The sequence below is a fragment of the Propithecus coquereli genome, unplaced genomic scaffold (assembly GCF_000956105.1).
Source record: "Propithecus coquereli isolate 6110/MARCELLA unplaced genomic scaffold, Pcoq_1.0 Scaffold66, whole genome shotgun sequence".
Taxonomy (NCBI): domain Eukaryota; kingdom Metazoa; phylum Chordata; class Mammalia; order Primates; family Indriidae; genus Propithecus; species Propithecus coquereli.
In genome coordinates, this window is record NW_012152618.1 from 10,412,437 (window position 1) to 10,425,020 (window position 12,584).

Here is a 12,584-nt window from a genome sequence, read left to right on the forward strand (position 1 = left end):
TTCTTATTTGTTTAAAAAATACAGAAAGTTATAAAACATACAGAATAACATGATTTCAGGAATTCCCAAGAATTCTAATTTTTCATTCCCAATTCCTGAAGATTAGTATCTGTTGGGAATTTGGAAATCTTAGCCCAGAGGAACTGGATGAACTTCCCAAGCAACCCACTGGGGTGGCAAATGGAGAGAGGTCATCTTCCTTGGCCTCCAGGAAGTCTCTGCACAGGAGCTGGCCCTGGGACAGAGCATCCTTCTCCAACATCACCCTAGAGAGGTCTGAGAAGAGGTCATTCCAGGAATCCAAAGGCTGAGCCTGAAGTACTGATTGGCTTTAAGCAGGAAATTTCTGTGTCGTCTCGAATTTCATCTCAATCATTGGTACAAATGTTAACTTTCATCCCAGGGAATATCTGCTCACTATAGTGTAAACAGTGTTTTATAAAATTTAGCACTGAGAAAAGTGAATGCTCCAGAAATGGATGCCCTGTCCAACCCATAGCTTTAATCCCACCGTGTCCCAGCAAGAGAAGTGGCACAGCAGGGTGGGTTGTGGAATCAGGTAGGCAGATCTGGGTCTGAATGCAGCTTCGCCACATACTGGCTGTGTGACTTTAGGCAGATTCCTTAACCTCTCGGAGTCTGAGTCGCTCCATCTGCAAAATGCTGATAATGAGAATATCTATGTCACAGGGATGTTATGAGGATTAAATGACATCAATCGCAATGCCTGGCACACAGTAAACTCTCAGTAAATTGGAGGTGTTATTATTTCCTAATACAAGCCCAACAGTGAAGTCAGGAAGCAAGAGCTTGGTGAAAGCCCTTGGAACCACTCAAATGGCCCATTCGCCCTGGACTTCTCCAGGCGGGGATTTTCCAGGTAGCTGAGGCCGCTCAGGGCTGCGCCAGAAGTCCCCGCTCAAAGGCCACTCGTCCATGTGGGTTCCCAGGTTGACTGGCCAGGCTGGCACCCCGGTGGAGCTCTTGCCGCGCGTCCTCTGGCGCTGGAGGCTACCTGGCCAGCAGGTCGTACCCCCAGGCCGCGTGGGCAGAGGCGGCTGCCTCGCCGGGGTCTCAGCGCATGCGTGGGTGTCACGTGGTGCGGCGGGAGGCTCTGCGCCTGCGCTTCACGCCTTGCCCCCGGCGTGGGCCCTCACACTTCGGCCTTCTGGGTCTGCGCCCGCGGGACTGGACCCCTCTCCCGGGGTGAAAGGCGCGGCCGCGCAGACACCGGCGCGCACACACACACGGGCCGCTTGGCGGTGGCCGCGGGTGCGTGAGGAGGGGGCAAGGCAGCTCGGTGCACCCGCTCCCCGGCACTCGAGGCGCGGCGAGGCCCAGCAGCAAGGCGGCCTCGGCGCTGGGTGTGGGCCGCGTGCTGCCCAGAGCCCTTCCCACATTGTGCCGGAGCCAATGGCAAGCAGGGTGGATGCTGTGACCTTAGGTTTGGGCAGGTGTAGGGCCGCTGGCCCCGATGTTGCCGTGGTGGGTGTTGAGCTGGGAAGCTCTTTCCGCCCTCACGGCACGGGTAGGTGGCTGGATCTTGGGGCGGCCAGGGGAGGCCTAAGGGCCTCGTCTTGCCTGGGGAGACTGCTCACCTCCCCTTACCCTGAGGGATCGTCCTGGGTCCCCTTGGTGCCTTGCTTCCTCCGCTGGGAGCTCTCGTATCTGGCACCGTGGAACTGGGCCGGACATTTGTCCGGAGGCCTCTCCTGGGAAGGAGCCTCCTGAGGGGCTCTGTCTTCAGGCCTTTCTCGTGGAGCGCTCGCCTTGTCACTCTCACTCCCGAATCCTGCAGGGAGAAAAGAAGAATCTGGGTAATGTTTCGTCTTCTCACCCATTGACAGCTAGGAAGACCCTACCTTGGGAGTCCTAAATGGGACAACTTGGTGGAAAGTCTTTTGCAGACGACTAAGTTCTGTATTTTTGACAGCAGGCAGAGGTTGAGGGAGGGCCTTGTGGAAAACCTGAAGGAGCTCAGTTTCTGAAATTAGCGCTGGGGTTGGATCTCAGATCCCACACTTACTTGCAAGTTTTACAACTTCTTGCAGTCTCAGTTCGTTCAACTGTAAGATAATGATAACAGCAGCCTCCAAGGGTTCTGTCAGTGTGGTGGGTGGATCCACAGACCATCAGAAAGGCAGGGCACATCAGTGATATGTTGAATTGGAAAGATCAATATAAATTTTTACCTTTCAGAAATTTTTTTCCAACTCTGCCACTGAATGAGATCCAGTACTTTATCCCCCTATGAACACTCATGTACATCCCTAACGCCCAGGTGTTGGTGCATATTAGTGTTACCATTAGGAGTTCTTGGAGGGTAACTGATTCCATTTCTTTCTTTCTTTTTTTTTTTTTTTTGAGACAGAGTCTCACTCTGTTGCCCAGGCTAGAGTGCCATGGCATCAGCTTAGCTCACAGCAACCTCAAACTCCTTGGCTCAAGTTATCCTTCTGCCTCAGCCTCCCAGTAGCTGGGACTACAGGCATGCACCACCATGCCCGGCTAATTTTTTCTATATATTTTTAGTTGTCCAGCTAATTTCTTTCTACATTTAGTAGAGACGGGGTCTTGCTCTTGCTCAGGCTGGTCTCCAACTCCTGAGCTCAAACAATCCACCCGCCCCAGCCTCCCAGAGTGCTAGGATTACAGGCGAGAGCCACCGCGCCCAGCCCTGATTCCATTTCTTAAGACAAAAGAATCAGGAGGGATCTATAGCATCCTATTAATACCAGAAAGCAAGGATATTTTCAAGGATATTGGGGTGTAGTATAAAGACAAAGATGTAATTAAATGGACCACCACTGTCCAAGCTGTAACAATTTGAGCACCCTAAAATATATAATAATCATTTTACTTAAGTTAAAAGTAGAAAATTAAGATAGAGTTTTCAAAAAGGTAGTTGTACTATCTAAGAAAGGGGATAACAAGATATGTATAATTTTGAAAATTGTAAGTACAAGTGTATTAACACATGGATATTTTGTTTCCTCTGTTTTTCCTCTATAAGGAATAAATGTGAACTCTTTTCTATTTGTGTAAGGAGGAAAGAATAAAACCAGTAAGTGGGAAAAGCAAGGCCCTACCATGACTGGACAGCATTGATGAACACATAAAGTAACCAGGTGGAAGGAGATTTCAATATTTTGTTCTGAGATGATGAATTGGCCATGTGTCCTAATGAGAACTAATTTAAACATACAACCTCATCTAAGAAAATAGTTCTCAACTTTGGAAGCTTTAAAAAATATACTGATCTCCAGATTCTATTATGAGGGATTAATATCCAGAATATGTAAATAACCCCTACAACTCAACAACAACAAAATAACCGAATTAAAAAATGACAGAGGACTTGAATAGACATTTATCCAAAGAAGATATACCGTGACCTACAAGCACCATGAAGAGACACTCAGCATCACTAATCATTAGGAAAATGCAAATCAAAGCCACAGTGATACCACTTCACACCTATCAGGATGGCTGTTATCAACAAAACAGAAAATAATAAGTGTCGGCGAGGATGTGGAGAAATTAAAACCCTTGTGCACTGTTGGTGGAAATGTAAAATGGTGCAGCCACTATGGAAAACAGTATGGCAGGTTCTCAGAAAGATCCAGCAATTCCAACTGTTGGGTACGTACCCCAAATAACTGAAAGCAAGGTCTCAAAGAGATATTTAGACACCCATATTCATAGTAGCATTATTCACAATAGTCAAGGGATGGAAGTAAACCAGTGTCCATTCACAGATGAATGGATAAACAAAATGTGGTATTTGCATCGTGGAATATTATTCAGCCTTTAAAAAGAAGGAAATTATGACCCATGTTGCAACATGGATGAACCTTGAGTATGTTAATGTTGAGTGAAATAAGCTGTTACAAAAGGACAACTCCTGTATGATTCCACTTATATGAGGTACCTGGAGTGGTCAAATTCATAGAGACAGAAAGCAGAATGGTGGTTGCCAGAGCCTGGGAGAATGGGGAGTTATTGTTTAATGTGTACAGTTTCAGTTCTGCAAGATGAAAAAAGAGTTCTGGAGATAAATGGTGCTGATGGTTCACAACGATGTGAATGTTACTGAACTGTACACTTAGGAGTGATTAAAATGGTAAATTTTATGTGCATTTTACTACAACTTAATACAAAAGTTCCCCAGATTCTAATGTGCAGTCAGGTTTGAGACCCACTATTACGGGGAGGGGCAGGGAAGGATATGTGTGCAACCTCGGTTACCTTACTGATTATAAGTTAATAATGGAATATATAGGTTTTAATAGTGCCAACAGGGCTCAGGCCTGTAATACCAGCACTCTGATCTCTTGAGACCAGGAGTACAAGACAAGGCTGGGCAACAAAGCGAGACCCTGTCTCTACAAAAAATAAGAACAATTAGCCAGGGGTGGTGGCACGTGGCTGTAGTCCTAGCTGCTCGGGAGGCTGAGGCGGGAGGATCACTTGAGCCCAAGAGTTTGAGATTGCAGTAAGCTATGATGACACCACTGCTCTCTAGCCTGGTCAACAGAGCGAAACCCTGTCCCCCCCCAAAAAAAAAGGAAAAGAAAAAAAAGCATAATAAAAGAAAGAAAGAAAAATAAAGCTAAAAGCATCACATGGTAACAACAAAAACTGTTCCATAAAATGGTGTTAGGGCTAATGACGGGCAGCTCAGCTTTGAACCCTTAGAACTGCGCAACCTGATCCCACGTCTCTGGCCAGAACCTGTAACCTCAGCTTGTTCTGAAACAGTTTTTTTTTTCTTTTGGGTCTAGTAGGATTAAAAAAGCTCCAGGAAGGTATAAAAATAATAACTGGTAGAATTACTGAAACCCTAGAAAAGTATAAAAATTGGAACCTCAGGGAGGTGTCAATATACAAATAAGATGACTTCAATGGGGCAAAATAATAAAAATATAAGAATGAGAAAAAAATTAAGTCCATGGTTTTAGAACTTTTGTAACCAGTTTTGATGGCAGGGCTTTAATAAATGGTATCATTTACCAATATTAGGCATAATATTTGTATATGCTTAAAGCACATGAAGTACTTAAAAGAACTAGCCATATTGAATTTGTATTTGCAGTTTAAGATACTTTGGTCAAATTTATGATCAAAGTCTAAATCACCTATTAAAAATGGATTTTAATTTTTTTGTTAAATAGTCTAGTAAATTAAGTAAACAGAATATAGACAGTGGCAAGTATTTCTTCCCAGCATCTCAGAAATGAAATAATCTAGCAGTGGGTTCCTGTGAGGACTTTAAATAAGAAGATGCAGATAAAGTAGTGAGCACAGGACCTGCAACACAGGCTGCTCACAAATCGAGTTCAGATGAGTTAGTTTGTTGAAAAGGGAAGGAGTTGGTAGCAGGAGCGGACATCAGAGAGGCAAAGCAGAGAGAAGAGCTCTCACAAGGCCTGCCGTCTGGCAGATCAGGTAGTCACCTCGTCATTCAGCACATGCTAACTGAGCACCAGCAAGGTGCCAGGCACGCTGGAGATACGATGGTGAACAAGACAGGGCCCTACCATTTTTCCTCCTTCCGTGGTTTTCTCCCCAAGTCCCACTAGCTGTCTTCTTTTAGCCACAAACACCTCCTTACCACACTTTTACCTTCAGCCATTCTCACGAATACAACTAGGACTGGCCTCTTCCCTGTTGGGCCACTGGCTTCACTAGTACAGCCCTGACTTCTATTCAAGAGGCGTAGAGCAAAGGTCTCAATTCAGGGCACAGGCACTCAGCTAATCTCCACCGAAGTGGTTCGGAGTGTGAGCTTTGGGTTGGATGGCAGAGGTTTGAATCATGACTCAGCTGCTTCTTGTCCGTGACCTTTGGCAAATAATATCACTGGGCCTCAGTTTTCTTATTTATATAGTAGGGATCATAATCCCTACGCAAAAGGGTTCCTGTGAGGATTAAACGAATTTATGGATATGTGTAAGTGTATGTGTATATAGTATACAGATATGGATCAGATATAGATCTGATCTACGTACACATATATAAATATAGGCCTTGAGTAACATTAGTGGCTGCTATTATTGCCTTAATATTACTGCTACTTTGGGGTTTGCCCCTTGGAGGATCTTAGATACTTGTTTTTTGAATATTACTGGGATTAGATCAGACCAGTGGCAAAAATGTTTTTTTTTCCTGAGTATTAATTCATCGCCCTATTCAGGCCAATTGATAGTCATTTCATTTCACATTCCCCCCAATCATCAACAGATAAAAACAAATCAACAAAGAATGTAAGAAAGACTCTGGGGAAAAACCATCTCTATAAACAACAGCCAGGGTGGGCAAGTGGTTGGAATGTAAAGGGTGTTTTGAGACCACAGGGTCTACTGAGATCAGGGCCACTGCTCATAGTTGTGCAAGTTGTCCACTGCACAACTCCTGGAAGTGACACTCACTAACAAGTAAATACAGATTTGTATAATTATTACAATAAATTTCCAACAGATAGCAGTAAACTGTTTTAAGGAAAGGGCATCTTTTTCCAGTTCACACAAAGTTGCTAAGAATTTATGAACCAGCTGAGGAGCTGACTGTGGTCTCTCCAGAGGAGAGAGCATGTACTACACTTTCTTGTCTTTTGTACTAATTTAGAATCTAAGAAACCTGTGGCAGAGAGGGACTGCCTTCTCTCAAGGTCTAGGGCACAGACTGGGATTCCTTGGTGTGGTAGGCAGAATTCTAAAGATGGTCCCCTAAGATTGCTTCCCCCTGGTTATTCAATCAAACACTAGGTAAGCTGTGAAAGGATTTTGTAGATGTAATTAAAGTCCCAAGTCAGTTGATTATCACGGAGATTATCACGCAATCAGATAGCCATTTCAAAGCAGAGTTTTCTCCAGCTGGTAGGAGAACAGGAAGTCAGAGATTTGCAGCATGAGGGGCATTGGAGCCATTGCTGACATGAAGATGGATGGGGCCACACCAAGAGAAATGAGGCAGTGAACACAGTCCTACGCTGCAAGGAACTGAATTAGGCCAGTAACCCAAATGAACTCGGAAGTGGATTCTTCCCCAAAGCCTTGGACGAGAGCCCCGCTCAGCCAATACCTTGACTTTGGCCTCATGAGACTCTGAGCTGAGGACCCAGGTAAGCCCATATGACCTGACCTGCAGAACTGTGAGACAGTAAATGAGTGTTGCTTTGGGCTTCTAAATTTGTGGTGGTTTGTTACGTAGCAATAGGAAACGAATACACTTTGTTTCATGAAGGAGCTCAGCTGGAGAGAACTTGGGAATCCCTTCAGGAAAAGGTTATATCAGCTCTCTTGCATAATATTGGTGTGGAGAACACGTTTTCCCCACTCCTAATGTTTCCTTTTGTGCAGATGGAGTTCTACTGATATAAAACTACTGACCTTTCCCCATCCCCGGACTTAGGAAGAAATAGAGCTACTTAGGAAGGAGAAATGGTGTATCTATACTCCTGTTCCTTCCTTGATTTTTTTCCCCTAGAGAGTGAGCCTGTTGGCTGAGAACCTAGGTTCTGCCCTACTCCTCCAAGTTCCAAGTTTTACAAGGGAGGCCTGTCATGGTCTAGTGCTGCCTGTGACCATGGATGGGCAAATCATTAATTCTGGATTCAGTAACATGGTCCAGAACTCGGGAAGAAGAGGAATATAATTAGTGGACTCTCTCATCTGCCCCACTGCCCAAAACTCCACACATACACACACAACCCTTGAAGAGCTGACTAAACTCACCTTGAGGACATGGAAGGGAGCTGCCCAGGTAGACTGACTTGAGAGATTGCTGCCCGCACTTGAAAAACCCTGTAGGTGAGGCTTCCTCTTGGTGCCTTAGCTGTAGGACAGTGGTCTTCAGATCTGTTCAGTACTGGATGTTAGGAAGTGAACTGTCTTCCCCACACCCCCAATTCATATGTTGAAATCCTAACCCCTAGTACTTCAGAACAGAAGGTCTTTAAAGAGATAATTAAATTAAATGAGGTCATTAGGGTGGGCTCTAATCCAATATGACTGGTATCCTTATGAAGAGGAATTTTGGATGCAGACACTTACAGAGCAAAGACCCTGTGAAGACACAGGGAGAAGACAGCCATCCAACAGGCAAGGAGAGAGGCCTCAGAAGAAACCAACCCTGCTAACACCTTGATCTTGGACTTTCAGCCTCCCGAACTGCGAGAAAATAAATTTCTGTTGTTTAAGTCACCCAAGCTATGGTACTTTGTTACGGCATCCCTACCAAACTAATATACTGGCCTACTCAAGAGGAAACTGTTGTCTTACACCACTTGCCTCTGTTTGAGAGAACCTAGTACCCCATTCTGACTGCTAAGAGTAAATAAAATAATGAATAGTTAAAGAAAAGTTAACAGCCCATCTAAGGGACTCAGAAACCAGAGGAGAGAAGACCAAGCCAGTCCCTGGATGAAATGGCTCCAACTGAAGTAGAATTGATTAAGGAGGGATGTTTAAAAAAAAAAAACAATTACAAGGTGGGAAGATTGTTTGAGCTCAAGAGTTCAAGACCAGCCTAAGCAAGAGCAAGACCCCGTCCCTACTAAAACAAAAAAAAAATAGAAATTAGCTGGACAACTAAAAATATATAGAAAAAATTAGTCGGGCATGGTGGCGCATGCCTGTAGTCCCAGCTACTCGGGAGGCTGAGGCAGAAGGATCACTTGAGCCCAGGAGTTTGAGGTTGCTGTGAGCTAGGCTGACGCCATGGCACTCACTCTAGCCCGGGCAACAGAGCCAGACTCTGTCTCAAAAAAAAAAAAAAAAGGGGGGGTATCTTTAGCTATCTAGATATTGACTCCCCAGAAACTTCACTGAGGTGGCAAGCCCTGGAAACTTTTGTAGCGTTTATCTCCCACTTTCTCATTTGCGTATGTCTTGCAATGACTGTACTTGTTACTGCCTGTTCACTAGATCCAATAATGTCAGTGCAGTGGACCAGTGCGATGTTTCATGGACTGTCAAGATGATCAAGATCCCTGTGGACTATATCATGACAGAGCAGAACTGCAATGGTCTTGAGGTAACCTGGAGACCCATGGTAGCTTTGCCTCCTAAAAGCAAACTGCTTCTGGTGGATGTTGCATTTGGTATGGAGAAAAAGCCAGGTTGATGGTTTCATACCAAATGCCAGGGGCCATACTGATTTGCTCCAAGAAAGATGCTATATCTGGAACAGGAGCTGCAACTGGAGTCACCACCTGATAAAGTTTATGATGATCCACAGTTGTTCTCTCAGAGCCATCTGACTTCTGCATAGGCCAAACTGGTGGGTTAAATGGGCACATGATAGGTGTCACTATCCCTGCTTTTTTCAGTTCTTTGATGGTGGCATTAATCTCTGAGCTTACCCAAGGAATGTGGTATTTCTATTGGCTTATTGTCTTTGTAGGGAGGGGAAGTTCCAAGGGCTTTCATTTAGCCTTTCCTACCATTTCGGCCCTCAGTTTATGGATCAGAGAGCCTATGAGGGGATTCTGCCACTGTGTCAGTTTTGGAATTTATTCACCAAACTCCAAATTCACCCTCCAGTACCTGCTCTGAGAGAGCGGGCTGGACTATTTACACATTTCTCCTTGCACAAAGCATGATGTTATACTTTGTCAGTAGAGGGCGCTGGAGGGACACTGCGAGAAGAAGGGGATCCACTTCCCGGTTCTGTTCCCGTTGAGGTTTCATTTTTCTTGTTTCTTGCTGCACAGTTTTGCAGGGGCACATGTATGTTGGGAAATCCCAGTGCTTCCCTGGGCTAGATGCATGTACAGAGTGAGGAGCCCTTGGGAAGCTCAGAGCCCCCAGCTTGCAACCACCTTGCCACATCCTCTGCCTCCTCCAACGTGGACACCAAAAACCCCAGACCACATGCTGCTTTTGCAGTGAGTGGACTCCTGACACTTGGACTGTTTTGCACACCCATCACCAGTCTTGACCCTCACACAGCTTTCTCTAGCACTGAACTCAGGCAGAGCAAGCTTTCTTCAGTGCTTGACTTTTGTAGTAGTCTGGTTTTCTCCATCACTGTGTTCTCACCCAGTACACTTTCTCTAACATGTAGAAAGCACTTGTTTCTTCTGTTGGTACAGCTCTTTCCAGCACTAGGCTCTTGCTGAGTATGAATGTTCTGACGCTTGACCCGTCATGGCATGACTTTCTACAGTTCTGATCCCTGTACTGGCAATGCTCTTTCCAGCACTGGGCTTCTACGGTTTTTAGTTCCAACAGCGTTCCATGATTAGCAGCTTCACCTGACACCTCAGAGGGACAATTTCTAGGAGTTCCCATTAGTGAGACATGTCACTGATTTCTCTGCCATGCCTTTCAAATGAAGTCTGGACCTCAGCTCTAGGGGGAGAGAGGACTCTTCTGAGTCCTGAGTTCAGTGCTAGAGAAAGCTGTGTGAGGGCCAAGACTGGTGATGGGTGTGCAAAACAGTCCAAGTGTCAGGAGTCCACTCACTGCAAAAGCAGCATGTGGTCTGGGGTTTTTGGTGTCCACGTTGGAGGAGGCAGAGGATGTGGCAAGGTGGTTGCAAGCTGGATGCTCAATATTAGTTCTAGAGATAGTAGCTGATCTTTATATTTGCTACTTCTATATTCTTTAAAATTGTTTTTAGCTCTCATTAGCCAATTCCCTATAATTTCGATCCCCTATTAATCATTTCGTATGTTAAACTTTCCCATTGTGGCTTCTATCTCCAGATTGGACCTTGACTGATATAACGAGTGGTACTGAAAGTGATCCCGGGAGACAGACCTGCAAAGATGGGATTTGGGGGTTGATTTGGTCACACTCTTGGGCTTGAGCACAGGACTGGGCTCCTTGCCAATTGGAAATGAGATGCTGGCACTCCATGGCCTACAGTGGCATCACAGTTAATGAAGCTGTCACATGTGGTTGATTGCGGTGAAGTCCCAACCGAAGCATATATGTCTGGAACCCAAATGGCCCCCATCCTTGACGGCCATGACAGTAATAATGACCAAGGAGTAAGGACTGTGGTGTAGGATGGATTCATTTCAGTACATTTGTTATTGTAGAGAGAAAATGACAAGTTGTGATCTTCTAACTCTCAATTCAAAGCCTAAAACATTCTCTTGCTTATGTAGACCCAGGGCTGATATTGCTGAAAGTAAATATACAATTTAATTGTGTGGTTTGCTGAATTTTAATGACAGTTGAATTCACAGTCTCACCAAATTTTTCATGGAAAAACTAAGGCACTGGTTGGGAAATAACAGGATCCAGAAATCTGAAGTGATGAATCTGGTTGGACCCAGATGAAACAGACAATATTGACCTCCTAAGTCATTCAGAGTCTCCCTTGTGAGTGGAAGTAGCTTGATGTTCAGGGTCTAAGGAGACTTACTTTCCTCTGTCTGAAAACCCTGTGATAACCTCACCTGAGCAAATGCCTTGAAAGTGGATGCTCGTTCCCCTCAAAATCCACCACAACCACCCTGTTGCCATTAGGCATTTACTAGGGTCAAATCTCACCATGTTCCAAGGGGACAGATACACGCTATGATCCAGGAGGAAATAGCTCACACACCAAAAGAATTGCAGGACATTGTTAATATGTTGGCAGAAACCTAGGGATTATGACAGAATGGATTCTAAGGATGTTAGACCAATGAGGGTAGAATATAACACTAGATAGGGCCAAATTCATTGATATGGGTGCATTTACTAGCGATTCCAGATATAATGTATTAGCTTATGTATCTGAATTTGGTTGATTGGTTGACTGAAATTTGGACTTAATAGTGGCCTACAGTTATGAATTGAGGTGCAAGAGCTTTCCTGGTATCACAAGGAAGAGGGAATCCAAAGGCTTAGTGTGATAGATTGCATTTGTCATGTGCAATCAATCTATCAATTATATTCTGTGAGAGGACCCATAAGACACTCCCCTTTGCTAAGGCATTGAAGGGAACACCTTCATCTTTGAAAAGCTCTCTGGTTCCATCCTTTGCATGCCAGGTAAGGCTGTAGGAAATACACCATTGAGATGAGCTCCCTGATCTCAGTGGGTATGAGGGGATCCCCAACAAGGTGCTCACATCAACCGTAAAGGGCAGCAAGAACCACTAGGCAATCTGATTTCTTGGCTTCCAGAGGTCCTGGCAGTAGCTAATTGATTACAGTGTTCCTAGGAATGAAATAGATGGGCCTTGTACTCCAATATTGCTTCATCTGCTTCCTTGTTGATCTAATTGTTTTATCCATTATTGAAAGTAGAGCATTGAAATCTCCAGCTATTGGGCCAGGCATGGTGGTTCACATCTGTAATCCTAGCACTCTGGGAGGCTGAGGCAAGAGGATTGCTCAAGGTCAGGAGTTCAAGAACAGCCTGAGCAAGAGCGAGACCCTGTCTCTACTAAAAATAGAAAGAAATTAGCCAGATAACTAAAAAATTATATATGTAGAAAAAATTAGCTGGGCATAGTGGCACATGCCTGTAGTCCCAGCTGCTCAGGAGGCTGAGGCAGAAGGATTGCTTGAGCCCAGGAGTTTGAGGTTGCTGTGAGCTAGGCTGATGCCTGCTGGGCAACAGAGTGAGACTGTGTCTCA

At 44.9% G+C, this 12,584-nt stretch overlaps 1 protein-coding gene across 1 annotated transcript in view; it reads right to left on the reverse strand.

The window, feature by feature from the left end:
- Window positions 1-1,594: 1,594 nt before the first annotated feature.
- BCL7C (B-cell CLL/lymphoma 7C) overlaps window positions 1,595-12,584 on the reverse strand; it is a 43,944-nt gene continuing 32,954 nt past the window's right edge. Inside the window, exon 6 of the mRNA XM_012660170.1 lies at window positions 1,595-1,792. Within this exon, the coding sequence (XP_012515624.1) occupies window positions 1,595-1,792 (198 nt within the window). The remainder of the gene's footprint in view (window positions 1,793-12,584) is intronic.